The sequence below is a fragment of the Drosophila virilis genome, chromosome 2 (genome assembly GCF_030788295.1).
Source record: "Drosophila virilis strain 15010-1051.87 chromosome 2, Dvir_AGI_RSII-ME, whole genome shotgun sequence".
In the NCBI taxonomy this organism is placed as follows: domain Eukaryota; kingdom Metazoa; phylum Arthropoda; class Insecta; order Diptera; family Drosophilidae; genus Drosophila; species Drosophila virilis.
The window spans coordinates 11,037,286-11,061,018 of record NC_091544.1 but is presented as its reverse complement, the minus strand read 5'-3'; the positions used below and the strand labels follow the sequence as shown (position 1 = coordinate 11,061,018).

General features: G+C 41.0%; 2 protein-coding genes and 2 long non-coding RNA genes across 10 annotated transcripts; 3 read left to right on the top strand and 1 right to left on the bottom strand.

Moving 5' to 3' along the window:
- The first annotated feature begins 207 nt into the window (after positions 1-207).
- Positions 208-6,412, top strand: LOC6629989 (meckelin). Its single transcript, XM_002054135.4, has 7 exons — positions 208-746; positions 1,296-2,242; positions 2,303-3,483; positions 3,548-3,719; positions 3,777-3,864; positions 3,919-4,082; positions 4,150-6,412. The coding sequence occupies exons 1-7, from the start codon at positions 509-511 to the stop codon at positions 4,228-4,230; spliced, it is 2,871 nt and encodes a 956-aa protein (XP_002054171.3). The 5' UTR covers positions 208-508; the 3' UTR covers positions 4,231-6,412.
- Positions 5,417-23,513, bottom strand: bon (tripartite motif-containing protein bonus). Of its 6 annotated transcripts, none has more exons than XM_032439253.2 (10): positions 22,596-23,513; positions 9,130-10,513; positions 8,970-9,053; positions 8,524-8,909; positions 8,329-8,455; positions 7,985-8,262; positions 7,733-7,907; positions 6,664-7,024; positions 6,480-6,603; positions 5,417-6,406 (listed from the first exon to the last, which is right to left on the bottom strand). In XM_032439253.2, exons 1-10 carry the CDS (start codon positions 22,785-22,787, stop codon positions 6,155-6,157), a joined length of 3,363 nt encoding a protein of 1,120 aa, XP_032295144.1. In that variant the 5' UTR covers positions 22,788-23,513; the 3' UTR covers positions 5,417-6,154. The 6 variants fall into 6 exon arrangements, with proteins under 6 accessions (XP_032295144.1, XP_032295146.1, XP_032295147.1 ...); XM_032439255.2 differs by having other exon boundaries at positions 5,417-6,409; positions 6,664-7,000; XM_032439256.2 differs by having other exon boundaries at positions 6,664-7,000.
- LOC26531047 (uncharacterized) lies at positions 13,453-14,429 on the top strand. 2 transcript variants are annotated; one of them, XR_001450076.3, is made up of 3 exons: positions 13,453-13,590; positions 13,688-13,970; positions 14,078-14,429. It is a non-coding gene; the product is annotated as an uncharacterized lncRNA (long non-coding RNA). The 2 variants fall into 2 exon arrangements; XR_001450075.3 differs by having other exon boundaries at positions 13,688-13,992.
- LOC26530674 (uncharacterized) lies at positions 19,118-20,892 on the top strand. The gene is made up of 2 exons (XR_001450077.3): positions 19,118-19,220; positions 19,280-20,892. It is a non-coding gene; the product is annotated as an uncharacterized lncRNA (long non-coding RNA).
- Positions 23,514-23,733: the final 220 nt, after the last annotated feature.

Here is a 23,733-nt window from a genome sequence, read left to right as displayed (position 1 = left end):
AACAAGCGCATTTTACCAAATAATAAGAAATAACTATTTTCCACCATAAATTCCATTTGCATTGCGACATTCCTTAATGTAGGTCTATATGAGTTTAATTATATTTCTTATTGTGAGCAAAATGACTTACGTCGCCAAAATGTAACCAAAATAAATGAGCTAATCATAATTTACAGCACGCAAAAAGGAAGCTCGTCTGGCACGCGATAACCAAAGCGAGAGGCGTAACCAGAGACGCCCTCAATAACCCATTGCTGTGGTGGTCAGCCACTCACCTGGTTTAAAACAAAGCAATCACATACACCACAACCACCTCTACCAGGTGTGATAGGCATTTTGCATGGCTTAGGGTTGGGTAGCTATAGCAACATATGGAAAACAATAAGGAATATGCGCACACCAGGAATTTGTTTACCTGGCCACGTGCACCTGCAATTGCAGCTAGTACTCAGTTGCCATTTGGTATTCGTAGAGCATACATCGAACCCGAAGGAACTACCATATTGTTATGTGCTTCCTGCTGGTTAATTGGTTCTTCCCATTGTTGTGGACAACAGTTTTCATAAAGTTCGGAAACTGTACTCTTCTTCTGGACACAAAACAATCGCCAACGCCCAATACATTTCGCTTTCAACATATCCAAAAATGCCTGAAGAATGAGTTCTATAACTTGAACTATTTCGAGTGTTCGCCCTGCAATGAGGCTGGAGATGGCGACACGAACGAGTTGCAGCCCGCTGCGGATAGTAAGTGTATTGATTTAACAGAATAACCATGGAGCCCAAGCCCAGGGGGCGTTGACAAAAGCAGCGTCCGTTGCAATTGGAAAGTCTGCCTTAAAGTAGAAATGTGCAGGTGGGGCTTTTTATTGAGGTTAAATATTGAACAGATTAAGCGACATGTACAGCTCCTTTTTCATCAATATTTGCATAATGAACACATTGCATGCACACAAATTGTCTTCAAATTTCGCGCTCATCGGTAATTTGAATTTTCCCAATTTGAATTTTCCCAGTATTTTTGTGACACACATTTCCCTTCGTTTAACAGTCTGCGCACATAATATCCTTGTAGTGCTTCTTCTTATCTCAGCTCCATACTATGGCTTGAAGATCTTATTCAATTTTTTGCGAATTTTGTATTCGAGAATTCTATATACGATCTTTTATTAGGGATGTCTCATTTGGGAATGTTGGGATCGGAGATGTTTTCGTCGTTCTGGGTTTTCCAAAATGTTTCCATTTCTTCCAATTTTATTAGGATTTCGATTTTATACTAATCATCTATCCATTTAGAGTTCGCCTGTCAGTGTCCAGTTGGTCACATATCGTTGTTCGAGAAGTCCAAACGTTGGCCAACCTGTGATGAGATCTGCAGCAATACCACAAACACATCTGAGAACTGTACTTCAGCTGGATCCGTGCAATTGCTGCCCCTGCAGTGCAGCTTCCAATATCTGAATAGCACGACAGCCTATTCAGCGAGCGGTTCGATAGTGCTAGCCAGGACGAATCCTGCGAGCAACAGCAGCGACTGTCATAGCTGCAATGCAGCATACAATTACCGTTACCAGGACTATTGCATAGCCCATACACTGCTGCATCCTTATCTGCACTATAATGCCTTCTGGCAGGCCACCATCAAATCCAAGCCCAGCTCCCAGCTCAGCAGGCTGCACTTTGGGGATCTAAAGTTTGTGGCATTCTTTTGTTTGGCTTTGAAGAACGACAGCGCCTGCCAGCAGTTGGCCAATCTCTGTGTGCTGTCGCACTACTCCATGGACAAGCACTCGCCCTGTAGCCCGTTTCTGCTCACCCAGATGTCGGATGTGGTCATGAAATACGCACACGCCGGCGAGCAGCTGCGCGCTCTGGAGCCCTTCCTGTTTTATAAGAAGGGCAGAACAACGCGAGAGTTTCTCACAACTACGCTCCAATTGGCGAATCAGAAAGAACTCCAGATCCTTAGCACTACCTACGACCTGGCGGGGCGTCTAAAGCGTTGGGGTGGCTTTAAGCTGGAGCAACTGAATCTCTGCCAAGGCCAAAGGGCGCCAACACTGCAGTTTGCTCAGCATCAGCCGGAGATTAGTTGTCAGCTAAGTCTGGAGCAGCTCATAGATGTGGCCAGCCTGGAGGCCAATGATAATTATTACAATCTTTATCTAAACTTTAGCAGCAACTGGGTACACTTGTTGCACCAACTGCCTGTGCTTGTCGAGACGTTAACGCCGGAGAACCAGGTCTGATTCCCATTCTTTGCCATTATCCTCCTCTCACTTTCTGCTCCTTAACCCTTCCAGCATCCGCACGAGGAGGAATGGCAGCTGGTCAAGCGCTTTCAGCTGATTTCGGGGCAGCCCCGGGACAATCGCCAGCAGCCGTCCCTGCCGCGTTACGAGGACGCCCACAAGCTGCAGCTGTACCGATCTCTACGCTATGTGGACCAAGTGGAGCTGCAGTACAGCATTCAAGACGGGCATCGCATTGGTCTGCCACTGCTGCGGCTGCGCTATCGTCACATAGAGCTGGCGGGGAATGCATCCCTGACTCAACTTTATCCTTTTCGGCTGCGCGTGCATTTCGAGCAGGTGCGTCAAGGCGTGGCTGCCAAGCTTCTGATGGAGCTGGCTCTGCCGCTGTTACTACTGGTCGCCTTGGTGGCGGCATTGCTGCGCCTGCAGAACTTGCGTAGACGTCGCCGGACGGAGCTGTGTCAGACCACTAATCTGCTCGAGTTGATGCTGCAGTTGGCTGGCAATGTGGCATTGGCGTTGCTGGCCACAGCGCTCCTCCTATTGACGCTACAGGCATGGGTTCCCGAACAGCTGGCGCTGCTCATCTATCCCGCCTGCCTGCTACAGCTGATATTTTTAGCTGTGCATCTGCGACGAGCCAGTCAGCTGGAGCTGTTTCTCATCGATTGGGAGCGACCACGCAGCAGCTGTGAGGGCCAGCGTCTGAATCTGGATAGCACTTCGCTCTGCTCCAGCGTGCGCACCTACGTCGCCGAGAGCAGCGTGTCCGCCTGGCGCGTGCTCTTCACGGCCAACGCCTGGATACGACTCAGCGCCACCCAGAGATATTCCAGCCTGGTCCAGGCTTTCGTTGTCATCGTCGTTGATCAGTTGCTGCAGCGTTTTACCCAGACCCAGAGCGACTTCGGCCTGAGCTGCTGCCTGATCTCTGCCGTTTATTTGGCCACTTATCTGCTGCAACTGGTCTTGTGCAGATTGTTATACTCCAATCCTCTGCAGAAATTCGTTGATCTGTGCAGTCTGGCCAATATCTCGCTTTTTTCGCTGCTGGAGCCAGGATATGGATACTATATACATGGACGTTCCCCACATGGCTTCGCTGATACGGACATGTCCTCCATGATCCTGCAGCTGCAGCGAGAGACACAGAACATGTGCGGACGCCGTGGACTACTGATTGATTCCGACAAACAGGCTTACATTATATTACCACCACGTAATCTACGGTAGGTTGGTCTTGGGTCTATATCTTAGCTGGATATCTAGCTGATTTATTTGCTTACCCCACAGCATCTATTTGGATCGCCTGCTGCTGCCCTTTCAACGCAGTCGCAATGGCAGCATGTCGCAGACGCTGCTCTATCAGAAGGATCTGCCAATCTCCAGCATCGATGGCCAGGTGGAACGCACCTCCATTGCCTACGCCAGCATTAATCGTTTTTTCTGCGCTTTCATCGATCATGTGAGTTGGAAAACATTAACATTAACATTAAGGGCCAAAAACATGATTTTAATGCAGGCCATCAAGGACATGGATTATATCATTAAGGAAAGAACTTTGTTGGAAAAGCTATTTAACTGTGAAATCGAGAACTATCTCACGGAAAGTGGGTCACCCATTTGTGTATATGACAACAGATTAAACATCTCATATTTTATAGATAAAGGTACTTTCTATATAGATGATAGCCTAAGCTTTAGCCGCGTGCTGCTGCTGGGTAATCATGTGCACATCTTTGTCCTGGAGCTGCTAGTCTTGCTCTCGATGTATTTGCTGACGTCCAGCCTGCTGTTTGCAGCAGCCATAGCGTGCGGCTTGAATATGGTAAGCGAATGAGCACTCTTATTTCACAAGAATAGAATTTCCGACAGCACTCCATTAATCTTTGTAGCTTGTGCGGCACACCTTTAAGCACTGGGCGCGTCGCAATGTCTCCCGAAAGACGCTGATTGATGAGCGATTTCTGCTGTAGCCAAGCACGCATCTCGACGAGCAATATATGCGAGACGATGGCTTCTTTGGAATATGATTGATTTAAAGCGTCAATCGAAATGAAATGTTGCCTTTTTCATTTATTTAAAAATCCACTTGATAGTAAGTAGTACATTCATAAGGTATTGTTTTTTTCTTTTATAGATATTTACCATAAAACTTACTACTAAAACAGATACATATATAATAATTTCTATCGTTTTCACATTCAACATATAAACATAGTTCGGCATATGCCTGGTTGACCATTTCACTTTCAATTGCTTGCTTCAACGTCGATAGGATAGCACACATATATGTTCCTCTATTAATACATATACATATACATATAAATATATATATATATGTATATATATTTATAGTAGATAATACATCTATATAATTTCATTTTCAAGTTTGTGTTTATTGTTTTCATGGTGTGTGACATTAATAGGATTTTGCTTTATTCTTGCAGTTTGAGTAGATTTTTTAGGAGATATTTTCTTTCTTTCATTAGTTAAAATATGTATAAAAATATTCACAATATTGTGAATTGAGTTTTATTACAGTTTTAATTTCATATCGTACAGTTACATATTTGTATGTCAAATAAAAACAACGTGTTGGCCACAGCATTTGTCTGGTTAGATTAATTGAAAATAATTATAAATAACTTTTCATATATATGTATGTACACACCAATACCAATGCATATCTGTTGTGAATGAATATATTTGATCATGGAGTAGTGTACGGTTATGGCTATAATGGATATTACTAGTAGACTGATTGGCTGTATGCCTGATCGGCTCTATGTGGTAGATTAAACCTAAAACGTCAAACGTACAACATTAAAAGTTCTATGCTAATATAATTATTTATATGTTTATGTGTAGGCCTGTAATTCTATTGTGGGTTTGATTTATTCGAACTTATTACTCTAATTGTAACTTATTACAAGTGTCTTCCTAAATGGTATACGAATGTTTGCTGTTTTATAAATGAGCGTTAGCGAAATATAAGAAAATGTTCTGAGATATGCCTAAGTATACATATATATATATATATATATATATATATATGGATAGATACATAATCGGAACAATGGGCAATAAATATCGTACACAGCAAATTCGAAAGTAAAATGTCAAAATGAGTTGGGATGCAGTAATATACATATTAGGACATAATTTGTTCATTTTTGTTTATTGTTTTTTGCTATCACAAAAGTAAATACAACTCTAACAGATATGGGGTTAGAGGACAGAGCTGGGAGCACTCTTAAGTTATGCAGTGAAATTGAAGTAAGCTACAAATTAATCTCTACTTGGTATATCTGCTTACATATGTATATTTAACACTTAAGATTGTAGCTAAAACATATCTCCACACGAACATCTAGTTATTCTTGCATTGTTAATCCATAAATCATATCAAATGACTTGCTTATTTACAGTTGGGTAATACAAAACTAAATCTACAACAGCTACAAGTTGTTTGTTCTAAATGATTAGACGACGTTTTTTCATATATACTTATAAACTAATTGATAGCGCCATTCATAATTTATAACAATGTTGGACTTATTAGTTGCGAGTGTTTACGGATATGTGCTTTCATGAGTCACTCAATTAAACGCTCTAGAGTCCGAAGGCGGCGGCATATGCGTGCAGTAGCTGGAGCACATAGTCGGCGCTTTCCTGTATTACACTGCTACCTAGACTGCGCGGTCGCTGTGCCAAATCTAGCTCCAAATCTGCTAAGTGCGACTCCTGGTTTTGCTCAGGTTCATCTTCTTGCAGCGCCTGTTTATCCTCTGACTGCTGCTGCTCTTGCTCCGGCTGGTCTTGTGTTTCTCCTCCATTATCTTTCTCCTCCGGCTGCGGCTCCTTCTCCGTGCCCTTCTCGTCGGGCAAAAGCTCGTTCTATTCATGCGCCGAGCGACGAGAACGCTTGGCCGGCAAGCAAGCATCCTCGCTGTCGGCTAGCGAGGCGGAACTGCAGCTCTTGCGCCCGTTCTCAATTGGCGCAGGCGAGCCAGCCGCTGCCGCTAACAAGTTAGGCGAATTGGACGAGGTGGAGGCACCGCTCTTGCTGCCAAAGTTGGGCAGCCATTTGGCGAGCTGCTCTTCAAAGAAATTTTCCAAATACTTGGCATTGCTGTACGTTTTCGAATCCTCCTGTGTGAAAGCAATACCAGCACAAATTTATCAAACTGAAATTTGGTCGACAAATACACATTTCACTTACCTGATAAAAGAGGTATGTATTCTTGAATATTAGACGTACGTCGGCGACAAAGCCGGCTATATCCTTGTAATGATTGGGGCTGGAAGGATCTAAACGCGTGCGTATAACATCCAACGACATAGGGCTACACCGACAAAAAGTTTATTAGCTTTGGATTCCAATAGTAACGGTTGCTGGGACTTACTTGCAAATTATATCATAGTATTGCGAGTTGGCTGGTGACTCCGGTTCGCGGAAGTTTAGACTCTGTTCATACTGACAGTATAGCTCCAGGCATATGCGCTGGAGTATTCTCAATTCTAAGCTGCTCAGCTCGCCAGGATGCGGTTTCTCGTTTCCCTCAACTTTGGTCAGCTCCTTGAGATTGACACACAACAAGCATTGCCAGCTCTCGCTTTCATCGGGCAGGGAGCTAATCGCGGGTATATGACAGTTCTGATGGAATACTTTTGGGCATTTGTCGCAGCACATTAATTCGCCACCATCCAGGCATACGGCACACCAATCCTCATTGGGGTCATCTTTTTGTTCGTTTTTATTATTAACTGATATGATTAGTTTTGGGTTTGCATTTATGTTTCGATGAGTGTGTATGGGCGTGGGTGTGTATGAATGTGTATGTGTTTCGTGTTCGATTGTTTGTTTGTTTTTTTTTTTTTTTAATTTTGTTTGTTTTTTAATTATTGAGTATATTAATTTATTGGTTAGTAATTGATTGGTACGGTTTATTGCGCGTTTGGATCGGTTTTTATTTTGGGTTTTTGTTTTGGTATTTGGAAAACGAGTTTGCAGTTTTGAAAATAGAAATAAACAAAGCAAAGTTATATGAGAATTGAATTAAATCGATTTAAAACCAACAGAAAAGTAATGTTAAACATAAGACTATGATATACAATGCACAATAGTGAAATTTTGGAAGAACACAGGTTGTTTTTCTCACACATTCAGATAGAAGCCCAGAATATTAAGACGGTAATATATAAGCTGTTTGATAAACAAATTTTAGTAACAGCACGCAAACTATTGAACACTCAATATTAATATAGCATTATGTGTTTACTTAACTGCTAATATTCGAAGAAACAAAATTGTTTTTGACACTTGACCCATAAATATGATGATAAATTTCTTTTGCATAAAGTTGAGTAAGTTCCTTTAGAGACAGCACTACGACGGCACACTCACACATTCCGACAACCCATAGATTTAGCCAATACCGAAAGCAAAAACAGATTAAAGTAAATGACACTCACCTTCCTGCGTATTGGAAAGATCCGTCGAACTGTGCACTTGTGGCGAGGTGGTCTTGGTGCGTCCTTCTGGCAGCACTTGAACGCCATTCGAATCCAATTTGGCAATGGTGGCAATCAGATCATTTATGGAGTCGTCACGTACTTTGTCAATGGGTTCTGTAAAATCCTTGGTGTTCTAAGCCAACGAAAACAAAGCAAAAAATGTTAGCAATCAGGCACAATAATATTAATAATCTGTTTTGACCGTCTCACCTCATGCGTGCTGGGACTGGGTGTCTTTGGATTTGTCGATGTGACATTAGAGAGTATGGAAACCGCTGGGCCAAGACCAAGGGCAGCGGCATTAAGCTGCGCTATTGTGTTAGCCGCCGACGAGCCATTGTTCAAGCCTGGCAGCGCGGGCCCACCAAGGCTAAGACTTGGTGGTGTGCTGTTCTTCAAAGTATTTGGCGACTTTAATGAGATTTTAAAATTTTCCGATGTCTGGCGCCCGTTTGCAAAAGGCAAAAGCGGTCCCTGCTGTTGGCAAACTGCACCCGAGAAATCAAATCAATTGTTAATGGTGCTGTGTGAAACTGTTTATCAATGTCACTCACTGCTTGATTGCTGCGCAGATTGCGGTATATGCCACTTGGCGAGACTGTGCATGGCGTTGTTTAGCTGCGGCGATGTTTGCGGCGGGCCAGCGTTAAAGCCAGCCGGGCTCCCATGAAACCCCAATGCCTGTTAAAAGATCCAAGAACAAATTTTAAAAATATGAACTAGTTTTAGAGCTAAATGCGCACGCTTACATTCTGCATGGGATTGGGCATCATTGGTGGTCGTTGTAGTGCGCCAGGCGAGGGTATCTGTCCACCGCCAGCGCCCGCACTAGCCATGGCAGCTGCCGCCGCCTGCTGCTGTGCATGGCTGGCCAGCCGCTGGTATTGTGACTGGAAGCGTGCATTGCTGTTCATGAAGCTGTTGTTGTCTCTGGGCCCACCGCCCGGGCCGCCACCCTGTCCGAAATTCTGCTGGCCGGGCATAAAATGCGCCCGCATCGGGGGTAATGATTGCTGGTGTGCCGGCGAGGGTGCGCCCTGCGGCCCGCCTGGATAGCTGGGTGGCCCATTAAAAGCCAGATGAGCGTTAGGACTCTGCGCCGCCTGATTATTCAACAGACCACGCAGGCTTATGTCTAAAGGAAACATGAAGCATAGGATAAGAATGCTTACGATAATTTTATTTTTGTACGTACCCATATTCTGCGGATGTGTGGAGGAGCTGACATGCGGTTGACCCTGCCGCTGCATGCCCACGGGTGGCATGCCGCCAAAACGAACTGCAAGGAGATTAATAAGGTAATGTTAGTACAAGTTAACTTTTAGATATAAGAATATTGGTTAATTGAAGCCTACCCTTACCTGGCCCATCACCTGGAAAGGAACGGCTCATGGACAAATTGTTGAACTGCTGTTGTGCGGCCGCATTACTGTACATGGGCGGTCCGTTCTGTGGTCCAAAACCACCTGGTGGCCCATTGGGCGACAGGCCGGCGGTCATGCCCGGCGGTAATCCGGGACGCAATGGTGGCGCCATATTTGGGCTAGGTGGCTGGCGTGGCGGCGGTGGTTGCGGTCCATTTTGTGTGGGCGCCGGTGCCGGCGGATATGGTTTGCCATCTACTATAACAATGCCCAGCTGTGAGATGACTTTCTGCAGTTCGGCAACCTGGTTTAGCTGCACCTGAATCCGAACTGGAATCTCTGGATTGGGTATATCAGCGCGCTGACATTTGAGCTTCTGCAGATGACGTACGAGTGACTTTTTGCTTGACAATATTGCAAAATCGCTGCCCTTTTCGAGGGCATTCTGCATAAATTCAATGCAATGATCGGTGTTATCGGATAGCAGCTGCAGTGTCTCCTTCTTCTCGACAAGCACCTTCAGTTTGCTGTCGCATACTTCGTTTAGACGCATGACCAGCTGCTTGCCACGCATGTTGACTGTGTTGGTGATCTTAACCACCATTGCGGTTATCTCTTTGATCAGATCCTTCTTCTTGTCATGTATCAGCTGTTGGCGATCATCGATCACCTTTGTGGCTGAGGAAAGCAGAAAGCGCTTGTAGTTGATCTCAGACACAAGCGTAGACAAAGCCTGTCGCGACTCTGTGGCAATCTCATGGGCAAACTTGTACTTGTGATCCCTATGATCGCTTAGCTGGCAATCACGACAGGTTAGCTTGTCGCAGGTCTCGCAGAACAACGAAAGCTTCTCCTGTGTGTGCAGTTGGCACATGTGCAGCTTGTCGACGCCGACAGTGCCCGCCAGCTGTTCATTGTTAGCCTCATCTTTTGGCTTGATCGTGTGATCCTTTGTGATCTTGAGACGCTGATGCGCCTGTACACAGCTATCGCATATATACTCCGAGCAATCCACACACCACGATGTGGCCACAGCTCCATCCGAGCAGCTGCTGCACTGTATGTTGGCCGTAAGCGAACTCTTTAAACCATCGTTGGAGCCGTTACCATCGCCGCTGTCTCCGGCCGCACATTGCTCAATCAGGAACTGATTCTCAATGATGTACTCATTTTGTGAGGCATTATCGCACACCGGACAGTGTATTAGTGGCGGCAGTGAACGATCCAGCTCAGAAAACTTTGTATTCACACATTGCCCGCATGCCACATGCAGACACTCCAGCAGCTTAGGACGATCGTTGATGCCCAGCACCTGGGCACAGTAAACGCATTTGAAGAGCGTAAATTTGGCGGATGCCGATGAATTTGATTCTGACTGTAAATGTATAATAGAAGAAAATATTTGATTACCAAGCGAACGCATCGTAAACCTCTAAAAAAAATTTGTTTTAAAATGTGAAACGCTTATCAGCGTGTCATAAAAGCTATAAAACTCAAGGTGAGCACTTTTGTGTTACTTAGTGGGTTATCTATAAGTGGAGCCACTCAATAAGCCATTTCTTCCAGTACAGGATGATATATTATAAAGCTAACGAGTGCTTCTATTAATTATATTTTCCTGTATTGCTCATTCAAACGACATATTCATAAGGTAAAGCTTTCACTACGCCATGATTAATAGTCTATGACTAGCTCGCTCATTATGTAATCTTACCTGAACTTATCGCAGTAATTTTGATAAGCCGCAACCTGATGACCTGACAAACTATTAAAAATGGCCGCAAGCTGTTATCAGTGTGGAAAACTCCAAATATTTTGTGTGGTTACTGATTATCTTTTGTATACAAAAATAAAAAATAAACTAAAGCTGGAGGATTCAGTTGATAGGTTGGTCAAGACAAAAAAATGTCCAACTAAGAGATACCCTGAACCCTGCCACGAGATATCGCTGACAACATTCTAGTTCTCTTTACAGAATAATTTGATATACACAAAAAACACGCTGCGGCATGCTTGTTTTCTTATCTATACACTAGGAAATGCTTCCGTGCTTCCGATTAAATTCAGTGTTTATTGTCTGAACTATAAAATGTTTAGTACATTTAATTAGGTACATATACACAAAGTACCAAATTTAATCTCTTTAGCTTTTTTAAGCTCCGAGGTACGCCCAAAAATAGCGAATATCGTCAACGATTTTTAATTTTAGGAAAAAGGTTTTAGTTATCAATGCTGACTCACTCGATCTGCACCAACCATATTTAACCTATGTCCTCTCAAGCTCGTAGCATTTATAGTCCCCGAGAATATGACATACAAACGATCAGATAACATTCTGTTATGTTAACATGATGTTAGTCTTATGTTAATAAAGGAATAGTTATCATATAAATTTAATTTATTTTAAAGGAAAAAGTTGTTAAGAAATTCGGTTTACACGTTTACAGGATATCTTTTGCATTCCCAATACATCTTTCATAATAAATTGCACTAACTTTCCAGCGAGACACGAGAGCATAAATTTAGCAATAGAAAAAATAAAAGAAACAGCTTATCTGGGGGTAAACAAATAAATAAAGCTTCCTACTGGAAGTGAAGATGCATTGGAATGGGTTGGGGAGGCTGTTGCTGGTGCTGCTCTGTTCGTCGTATCCGAATGTCGCAGGGCAAGATTGATTAGTTTTATCTTGAGTTGGAGCACATAAATCCAATTGATTGATTATGCCTTTGCTCGATAAAGATTACTGCATTGGTATGCGAGCGTTTTACATGCAACAACCAGTGTGTGTCTGTGTGTGTGTGTGTGTATGGCAACGGAAGCGCCATGGACATTGATAAATGCGCCACAACAGAGCAGACCCAGTCAAATTCGAGAAACAGTTGTGCGATTTTGCGGCTCGACATTGCAGTCAAACTGGGATCCATCAGTGCAATACGTTTGCTACGATCCAGCGATCCATCTTGGGGCTCAGTGTTGACGTCAGCAATGCCGTAGAGAGAAAGTCCGTCTCGGTTTTCTCCAATGACCCTCTCACTCTCTCTCTCTCTCACACAGCTTTCGAAACGCCTCAGCGTTCATAAATCATCGGGCAACAGCCATTTTATATTTATATATATACTAAACATATAAAATATATGTATATATGGGAAGCTTGCCACATGCCCACGCGCAGCGAGCGAGCAGCCAACATACATAATTTGGAGTCAGGGCATTAGGGGGCGACGTTCCACTTGAAAGCCATTCATCATAATGTATACTCCATGGCCATTGCTCACGTTCTCCTCGCTCGCGGCACTCGCTCGTTCGCTAGCCAAATGTGGGCCTCCAAACTGGTCGGCTCGGGGCTCGTGCGCCCGCTCGGCTCGTTGTTCAGGTTGGATACTCGGTCGGCGCAGCCCACTTAAAAGTTGCTCAAGTCCAGTGCGACTAACATACCATTAAAATCGTTGCGAAATAAAGAAAAAAAAATAACCAAACCAGCTGCAACCCCCATGTTTTCAATCACGTTGAAATGACTAGCCATAAACTGAAAGCGGGTAGCAAACCGGTTTCTGGCCCACATCCGCTCCCAAAGACACAAATAAGGGCTCAATTTGGCCAAGTAATTCCAATTAATAGATATTTCAATCAGTCAATCAAGCATCAACAACATCAAGGAGAAATGAAAGCTATGTAATGTAAGTATTTTTGAATTCCCTTCCAGAACGGAAATAGTCTCTTAAAATATGTATAGCTGTTATAAAATGTTGAATAACTTCAGAGATAAGAAAAAATAACTTAGATAATAACATTTTTATTTTTCCATTTTTTAATGTTTTTAAGTTTTCGCTTTTAAGATTATTAAATTGTTCTTCGCACCAAGTTTGTACTAATAAGTAGATAAAATAAGAGCGAATGTTTAATAAATACCCGAAGAAATAGACCGAATTTGTCCGGGCTGTGAATAAGTAATACGTAGGCAGTTGCACCCGACCTTATTTTACCTTGATATTGCGGCTACTTCATTTTCACAAAGAAACATGAAAGTACGGATATTTTCGGACCGCGTTATAAACGAATAGATAAATATAAGTCTCATGATTTGGCAGGTATGCGGTTAGAATTGAAAAGACAGAGATTGCCTTTAAATATGCTTTGTTAACATTGTAAAAATATGTAAACTTTAATAAATAGGGAAAAACTTTTTTTAATTCATAAGAAAATTCCCATAAAACTTTCTATCCCATTTTGGGTCTTTGTTTTAATTTCTCTTTAGTATTAAACAAAAAAATATACATCCTAATCGGCTGAGCAGTTCTTGACTTTTTGCATCATAGAAATGTATGAACGTTTTCGTAATAAATACATTATAAATAAAATTATTTTTTGAATATACTAAGTATTCTGTCGGCCATTAAAAATCATCATGCCTTCATTTCAATCATATTCACGCAATTGCAGGGTGAAAAATGGTAAGGAGCTTGCGTTTGTGTTGGCCATTAGCAGCAGCCTTTGGCAGTATATTCCAAGCCGGGAATGTATAAATAATTCTAAATCAATTTCAATTAGAAAATGTTGAAAGGATGCCCCAACAGCATTAGCTAGAAGCAAAAAAAAAAAATAACAACAACAACGACAACAATGGAGAGCGCTTCAACAACAATGGAGAGCAGAAAGCGAAGCACTAGAAATGTGCTGACATGATGGAATGGCTGCATGACGTCTGGCACTGAATGAGTGCAGTTATGATTGATGTAATTTTGATGAAAGTAATCACATTTCCATCCAGCATTGCGAAGCCCTTTAAAGCCGTTTCACATTTCATTGGGAATTTATTTGCAAGAAGTTTTAAGTTCGTAAAAAGTTTCATTCTTGTTAGTCACACAGAAAAACTTTGTTGCGAAAATGAAAGAAGTTCTACAACTATATTTCATTTCTCCTCCACCCAAACTCAACCAGCTCCAACACTTATCCAGCCCTTCAACTTCAGATGCTGGCGCTATGACAACGGCAAAATCGGTTGAAAGTCCCATTGGCAACAACTTTCAAGCACATCTCACATGCCAAATCCATTTTTTTTTTCAGGCAGCCATAATTCCATTAATTTGCGTGTTCACATCAAATTGGATTTTCAGTTAAGCCGCAGCTTTTGCTGTTCAGCGAAAAGTTCACTGAGACGAACGAGATTCAGGGTTTTAGCTTTGACAGCCAGTCAAATGAACATTATATTTTCATTCAACTTAATTTCATAATTTGTATACCCTGCATACCTGAAATCTGCAAAAATAAACGGGCATATATAAAAATACACAGTTTTGACATCTATCCTGCAAACTTAGAATCAATCAAAGTCTCACAACCGTATTATCAAGAATTAGTGAAGTTTCGATATTGTATTGACGCGTTTCAATTAATGTATCAACTTATTATTTGTTAAATTATTAACTTAATTGCATCTGGCGCCATCTGGGCTATCAGCTGTGGGCCGTGACTATATTAATTGATTACAAAACATTTTTTGTAACCATTTTTTTTTTTTTAGTGAAATACAAAAAAAAAGTAATTTGCATGCTGATAAGCTTTTAATGTACCAGACTGCACTTATATTATAATATAGAGTGCATTATATTTTATTATCTTTAAATTATCATATTAACATGCATTACATTTTATTACATTTATATAACGTTTTCATGTTCATTGCAACTTTGTAAGCTACTCAATGAGAGCGGAACCCAATAATATCAAATAATTGCAGCCACGTGGTGATTGTAATCTGGGCTATGTCGAAAAAGTTTGCAAATAATGCAATTTGATTGACAACTCTTTAAAAAGGGATTGGATATTATTTTTGTGAACAGGTTCGCATGTCCTTGTTTGGCCGCCTTATGTTATTATTTTTTGTGTGCTTCTTTATTTGAAACGACAGATAAGTAATATGTAATTCAGCGAATGGCCTTAAATTAAATGTAAGCTATAATTACAGTAAACATCGGTTGCAAATTAAATGCATATTGAAGTATTTTGCATTTCACATGACAGCAACAACAACAACAATAATAATAAACGGCATACAGCATTGTTGTACTGCACTTGTATGGCTTTTGAGGATAGCACGGCGGGACTTGTGGTCCCTGCCTGTGGGTGGCGTATAAATCAATGCAATATGAGAACATGCATCATCTGTGTGCGTCAGGAATCCTTACTAAAATGACTGCGGGTGGCATTCGACGGCCATTTTGTAAAAGTCCCTAACGCTGCGGGCGGCGTCCTGTTGCCGTTGATGCTGCTGCGGGTCTTGCTGGTCGTGCTGGCTGTCTTTGGGTTTCATGTTGCACAACGTTTGTCAGTCAAAGGCTATTATTTATATATTCCGCTATGTAATATACATTTTACATATTTATTATATGCGTAATGTCCATGAAATGACTGGCGCATCATCAACAACAACGAAATCAGCTACAGAAGGTAATTAATTGCAGTTAAAACCAATTAGACTTGTGGTTGCATATCGATTTCTTGGTCAAGTCCAGTCAAACCACCCCAAGTTTCAAGTAAATATCCTTTTGTGTATATTAATTGCATTCGGTCCACAAATATCTTCATTTGCGTGTTTTTGCAATCAATTTATTTTGATATGCATTCTAATGATAATTCATTTGCTACAGTTTCCATGCGCCATGCGAATCTAATTTGATATGTAATAATTGATTTAACTGTATCCAGAAATATGCATACGGTTTCCATGGAAATTTTTAGATTTAGATTTCGGCTTTTCTAATGATAAGACAGTACAGGGTAGCTTTATAATTAAAGTATACGAATAACTGCTCATGGGTAATGCCTTAGACAGGTTTTATGGCAAGCCTTTTATAAAGATAGCAAATAACGTGACTAATCAAATTTTCCATGCATAAATATGGGTTTTACAATGAGCAATAGATTACTTTTATACAGTTTTTTATTTCATATCAAACATTAATGGAATTTCATTTAAGTTGCCCTCCCAATTTTCAGACCAAGGACTCAAAGTCACAGGGCGCACAGGTGAATAAGAGAAAATGCGACTCTTGAAATATTTATGAGGCTGAGTAATAAACTTAAAGATAAAGAACGCTCAAAATGCCAGCTATAAATTGCGACCAGAGAAGCCGAAAGAAAGAGACATAAATATACGTATAAGGAGTGAGATAGCCTGAGCAGATGGCACAATAAAATGCATTTACTGCCCATAATAAAAGCAAAAAACTTGATTGTGCCTCAAAACCTGCGATTGAACTAAACAAAGCAAACAAAAAAAATATATGTACACCAGCCTGCAAAAGGTGCTGCGATTTATGCGATAGCGTCGTCCAGGACCAGGCCCGCAACTTGCCCCCATAGTATCGGCCGGCAGCTTAAGGCAAATTTTTAATTAGCCTGGAGCATAGTATTAAATTAAAATGCGTGAAATGCATATTAAAATTAAATCAAAATCCTTGTAAGACTGTTCACACTATTCTTAATTATATAGTAATAAATAAGCGTTGACTAAATTATTTTAAAGTTTCACACGGCAAATTTGTATTATCCATCGAGTGCCCGAAAGGACTTACCTTAAGCGTAGCGTCGAGCTGTGTGCAGGTGCAGGTGTGTAAATATCGAAGCCGAAAAAAAAATTGTTTATGCCCTGAACCGATAAAAATGGGTATAAGGGAATATTGTAGCATCTCCGACCCCATAAAGTATATATAATCTTGGTCAGCACCAATAGCCGAGTCGATCTAGCCAGTCTGTCTGTCCGTATGTATGAACGCAAGGATCTCAGAACCTATAAGAGCCAGAGACTTGAAATTTTAGATGTAGGTGCCCCTAATGCCTGCGCAGATCGAGTTTGTTTCCGACAGTCGAAAATTTACTCCGTTTCCAAGCAATCAATAAATATCGATATCGATATCCGTTTTTTTGGGCCATTTTGGTAAATAATAAGCGCTAGAGTCACCAAACTTGACATTTAGCTTCTAAAATACAATATATATATGCATTTGATGTTGGAAGAGGAAGAAGAGGGTTCAGGATATCCCCTAGTCGGGAGCTCCCAACTTAACCTCTTACTTGTTTTATTTTAATGTAACGGGGTGGTATCAAAAAAAATATATATTCTGGCTTTATGTTAACTGCAAGATATTCTACATCCCAAGTAAGATATCTCTAGCTGTTATTAGCTCCGAAATATGGTCAAAAAAAAAATATGTCAATATTAATTTTATGAAAAGGGGGCAAGAAATAAACTCGATCTGCACTAAATTTAGATTGAATACAATTTTTATTTCATTGGTTTTGTCCGCTTATGGGATATTTATAGACTTTTTTTTTAAGTTTTGTTCACGTAATGTTTTTAAACTGTCCGGTTATAGAAATACATTTTGTATACAAAGGGTGAATATGCCCTGTATACACTTTATGGTATGCACAAAACCATTATATTGATTTTTACCGATTTTCAATCGGTTTAGGAACTTTTCATCTAGATGCACGTAAAGCCAATAAACTTCCCCTGCACAAAGGTCACGCTGTATGGCCATAAATTAACTGCACACACCTGCGATCAACCCTCAGACATTTCAAATTAACGACCGGTCCGTTCTACTATGCAGCCGTTAGGTTATACAAATTTACGACCGATCTTGTGCCGCCGATCCTTACAGCACATAAAATAAATATACTTACATATAGTTAATCAGATTGGACAGGTATCAACATTTGAAATAACGAATTTCAAATAGTATATAAGTCTGCAATGCATATTTATAATATAAAACTATAGTTTGGTTTCTGGGCCATTTACTTAAATCGCTGACATATCCGGCAGTGGCGCTGCAATTTCCGCTGCGCCGCAGGAACACAGAGAGGGTGTGTGTGTGTGTTGGAGGGGTCGTCCTAATGGGCAAACCCTAATGACCTAACATAACATTTCATAACGCAATTTAAGCTACCCAGACAAAAAATTTGTTACAAAAATGATGCCATAAAAATGAACGAGTTTGTATTTGATTGCGGATTAAAATAGGAGGATGCTCGAACGAGATGGAACTTTTGGTATGCCCTACCGCTCCACCCATCAGCAACATATATAGAAATGTATCTTTCAGATTTGTTTTTTTTTCCACAAGTGTTGCTATTCGCTTCATTCGCATCGTTTCCCATCGTTGCAGTCGTAAAGATTTAATTGTATGGAAATCGTAAATGGCACGCAAAAGAACCAAGAAAGTTTTTATGAGCTTCGAGGGATACAGAAAATCGATGGGCCCATAAAGGTAACCTAGAAAGTCAAATTCAAAAAACCGAAAGGAACTTCTCATCTATACATATATTATGATATTTTCTATTGTATAGCGTAGGCTATATCTGCAAACATACAAGGAACACGATAAGCTGGAGACGACACCGATGACCTCAAAATATGATTCATAACGACAATGACAGCGAATCAAGCAGTCAGTCCGTCAGTCAGCGAGTTATGCCATGCCAATCCATTGAAGTTGATTGCTTTGAGTGGTTTTGGTTGCGGTTTATTAAGATACATACTTATAGAGCAAATTGTTCAATCGCTACGTCAATGTGAGGCCCATTAAACAAAATGGGGTCTACTTTCGCATTGCAGAAATATCCATTAAGTTGTTTATTGTTCTGTCAATGTCAATATAATTATTATTTCTGACTATATACGGATAATAGTAGGTAGTTAACAAATGGAAAACTACTAATAGTGTCCTCTTTATATCAAGGAATTCTTATTCGCAATGTGAACAAGAAATAATAGGTCTATTCTGCCTGCCGATTTAATACCCTTACGATATACGTTCGATATATTTATATACTTAGCCAATGTTCTTTTCATACAATGACTTAATTTTACCAACTAATGCCGAACTAACTTTCGAAAGTGAAGTTTTTGCATCTTTTCCAGATTTTAAATATAGACGAACCTTTGCAAAGTTTCATGCCGATATCTTTCAAATTGAGATCTTAGTTTACATATAGAGTTACATATTTCTTAACAAAATTACAACATTATCTCAAAAGGCATTAATGTGAATGTATCTAATTTATTTCTTTTCACGTGCGTAAATTTTAATTTTCACTATATTGAATATTGCAAATCGATTGAAGAATTTACAGTCGAGAGCTTGCAGGAATGAAGCTGAAACCACAAACTAATTAATCGGGCGGCTACGTGCGCAGCTTTAGAGTTCAGGGTTCAGGGTCTCTGAGGGGATATATGTCGTGTGGCCTGTGCCTGTCTCAAACGATAGCGACGACGACGGATTGGACATTGTGGGTTTTTATGGTTCAAAGAGCTGGTCGCTGGTCTCTGGAGCTTACCAAAACCGCCGACGCTGCTGCTGCCGTGGCTGCTGTTGCTGCTGCGGTTTGCGGTTCTTTCTGCGCCTGATGCAATTGTTCGTGCTCCCGGTCCATGAGACGCACACAAACACACACACACACACACACACACACACTCTTACTCAGATACATTTTCCAAAATGGCGTCGGCGTGGCACTGATGTAGATACAAAACAGTAAAGCCGCAGGGGTCCCAAACGTGATGCAGTTGCAATAAAATTTCAAGTCGGCTTATGCCGTCGGAGGCGTACAGTATATACGGTGGGCGTGGTTCAGCTGTCGAATGAAACGCCCTAAGCTTTGAATTTGTGCTTACGTCTAGCGGAGCTCTTACGTTTTTGCCGTCTCATTCAGGATTTATACACACAGCTTATGAAACTTTATCCAGATGCTGAAATACATATCTTTGGGCCAGGCCATAGTATGAGATGCGCTTCAATTTAAAGTTACGTCAACTTGTGCTGCCTCTGGCTGGCTGGCTGCCTGCCTTTTTATTGTGCATTATAATCCGCTTTATGTGATCGGATTATGTCCTGCGTTGCGCCTAATCCCACCACATTCAGGCGTCCGGTGACATGTGTAGCCTATCCGGAGCGAAGCGAACCGGCGGTCCACCCTCTTTTCAGTTCAACTGATCCGTTCGCGTAGTCAACTTTAATTACGCTCGCTCTGTGGCTGGATTAAGGCCCCAGCCACGCCCAAGTGCCAGTTGAACAGAAAAGCAATTAAAATGTGTATCTGTTGGATACACACACACATAGACACGCACACACACACACACACACACACACACACACACACACATACAACCTATAACGTAGCAGGTGCGGGGAGCAGGTAGCGCTTGAAAGTGAAAAGCGGCTTTCCCAAAGATCTGTTCGTTAAGATTGCCTCGCAATAAAGTTAATTAGAAACTTTTGGGTAGAGCTCATTTACCCAACCGCCTGGCCGCTCGTACTTCGTCCCTCACTTCGGTCATCGGCACTTTGCTTTGCTTGCATATTCTAGTGAAATTATAGTTAATTGCACATCATTAAAAGCAAATTCTTGGAATTAATTTTATGTTTCGTCGAAACAAAAGCAAAAGCAACAACAACGTAACGCCAATAAACAAAATGGCCGTCCGCCACCGAAACTCAGCAGCTGCCCCATTCATTATAGTGTCAGATTCAACGAATAATTACAACCTGCACTACACACACACACACACACACACACACGCGCGCGCGCAAGAGTTGAAAATGTCATTCAAAGTGACCGCTGGCCGAGGATGTCCTAGGAATTTGCAAAAAGTTGTAGCCTTACTTCGTTAATTACGTACTTAACTGTTTTCAATTTTAAAGGTGTATACACAAAAAGGCTTAAACAGAACGCATTTTCATTTATAACGCACCTTTTTTCTTATACAAGCATTTACTTCTAATATGTTTAAGCTTTTTCATATTATTTCTCTAATGTTTGCTGGAAAACGCCGCATAAGTCATTTTTATGAACATGGCTAAGAAGTTGTGTTCAGAATCTGCTGTCAAAACTAATAACAGCTTTAAACAGGTGGCAGTTTTTCTCGGGCGTATTACATAGTATCAAAAATTATTTGTTTCGAAATAGTAATTTCTGCAAATCCCATTGGAAACAACTTATACCAACAGGAAATACATTTCGTAGAATGTAAATTGATTAACGATTAGTCGACTTAACATTTTTTGTATATATATATTTTTATTAATCCATCATCTACGTCAATGTTATAAGCTACTATTTGTTTTATTTGAGTATTTAAATCTAAAGTGGCCACTTATTATCATTGGGTCTTGTCCCATTCTCCATGTCAGGGAGTTCGTAAGTTCCGACGAGATCTGACAGCTGGTTTATGACATTAATAGCTGTCTATTAAGCGTTCTTCACGACGTGTGTATGTATATCTTCTTAAGACTTAATGTAGCAGCTGGCAACGCCATTTTGAATTTGTCAGCCATCTTGAAAAACGTTGAGCGCTTAAAGCTCCTTTTATTCGTTTCATGATTATTTTTTTTAAACATATTTAAAAACATTTTTAATTTTCTGAGTTAGGCAATACAAGGGGGTAAGGCAAAGGTTAACTATAGCTGACCACGCAACGGGGCGAGGGAGAAAGAAGAGCAGAAGACCGAGGCCATACTCGGTCCCCCCTACAATCATGTTGTACGGCAGCGGCACTTGCATGATTGACGGATGGACTGAATGAGTGCACGTCGTCCGCAGCCGCCATGAGTTGCCCTATGTGCATGGTATAAGTGTGTGTGTGTGAGTTACGACGGTTCGTCTCCCACTCCAACGGCACTCAAAGTGTCCGCGCCACTCGGAACTTGTATTTCTGAATCTAAATATTTAGAGGAGCTCACGTTCGTGGCGCTCAAGCGCGACGAGACCGCAGCAAACGGCAAACAGCAAACATAAAACACACACACAACTAAAAAGAGACGAGTCATTCGCAGCCGCTGCAGCTGATCTTGATGGAGAGCACTCTGCGGTACAAAGAGTGAGAGAGTAAATGAGTGTGTGTGTGTGTGTGTGTATGTGTGAGCGATTGTTGTTGTTGCTGTCTCTGCTTTGTAGTTACATATTTGCTTTGCCTTTCACACCGAAACGGCAAAACCAGAAACCGAACAACAAACAGCACGAGACTTGAACACGAAAGTGAAACACAATTTCAGCAACGTCTGCCCGCGTCTGTGTGTTTTTGCATACATATGCAAGAGTATACATGCCTTCGTGTGTGTGTGTCTCATTGTTAGTGTGGGTGCCTTAGCATTTGTTTGCTGTTACAGTTGTTTGTTGTTATAGCATGGGAAAAGATAACGTACGAAATTGCACGAGACAATGAATATTTGTATACTATACGATAAGCAGCATATGTATGTAAGTGATAAGCTGTGTCAATCGTAATTCTGATGATTTAATAGATTCGAGAGTGCAGAAAGATTACAATTTCTTATCGCAATGCAGTGACAGCGGCACAAGCACGTGTAGCCTGCTTAAAAGTTATTAACCTCAACCAAACACTTAGATAAATTGAAAGTGAGACAAGATCGATAACTAGTCGATAACTTACCCGCTTTTCGGCACTATCGCAAGGATTGCCAACAGACGATGACGATGACGAGGATGTGGATGTTGTTGCCGCAGTGCTAGGCAAATGATTTGGTGGCAGCACATCCGTTACCACCGAGTCCAATTGCTCCTGCTTAATGCCGGCGATTAACGGCAGAAAGTCATTTTTTAGATTCTCCAATTCCAAATCCATTTTATTTATTTTTTTTTATTGAATATGTCAAACGTTGTCTGAACGCTGTATCGCGTACGTGGGAATGGGGATTCGGATTTGGGTTGTCAATGTGGGCGTAGGCTAAATTTAGCGCGAGAATTTTATCTTCACCAGCAGCTGGTGCCCTTGGTGAACATTTTTAGTTATTTCAGGATTTCTATTCCATTTCATTATTCATTCATTCCCGACAGCGGCAAGCGAAGTAGCAATACAAAAGCAACGCCAAATTGGCTGCCTACACACACAACCACAGTCACGCACACGCATACACAAACAAGTCACTTTGTGCACAATAAATAGTTTCGCTTTCGTATGGGACTTAGAGGTTTCTTGATTTACACGGCGTTTATTTGGTTGTTCTTGGCATTTTATGGTGTTTCTTATTTGTTTGTTAATGCAATTTCATTTTTACCTTCAACTTCGAACGTTTTGCAAAATTTTTCTCTCTACTCTTTTTGCACAAATTCTCATGGAGGTGAAAACTTTCATTGAAATGTTCACATTACGCTCTATATTAGGTTTGCCACTACATTGCACTGCACTCTGTTAGTTTTATTTTTGCGTTTGGCGCTTGGCTAGCACAATTGTTTATTTGTTATTCAAATTAATATTTGTATTTTATTGGCAATAAATTTCAACGAAAACACACGGTCACGGCGTTTACTCTCCTTGGACGCTTCTTCTGTACAAAAATTTTCTACTCGCGTAGCCATTTTGGATTTAACAGCGTTGCCAGACTTTTTCTAGTTACGGGTAGCAATACACGTTCAGTCCAACCGATGTTTAAGTAATTTAATTTGCTCACATTTCACATAAAACTGTTAGCAGATAAGAGTTTTACATAATTTATAAAAATGGAATTGTTAATTTTATGTGTTATACCTTTTCGATTTGTGATAATAAATAAAAATTTCGATAGGGTTGT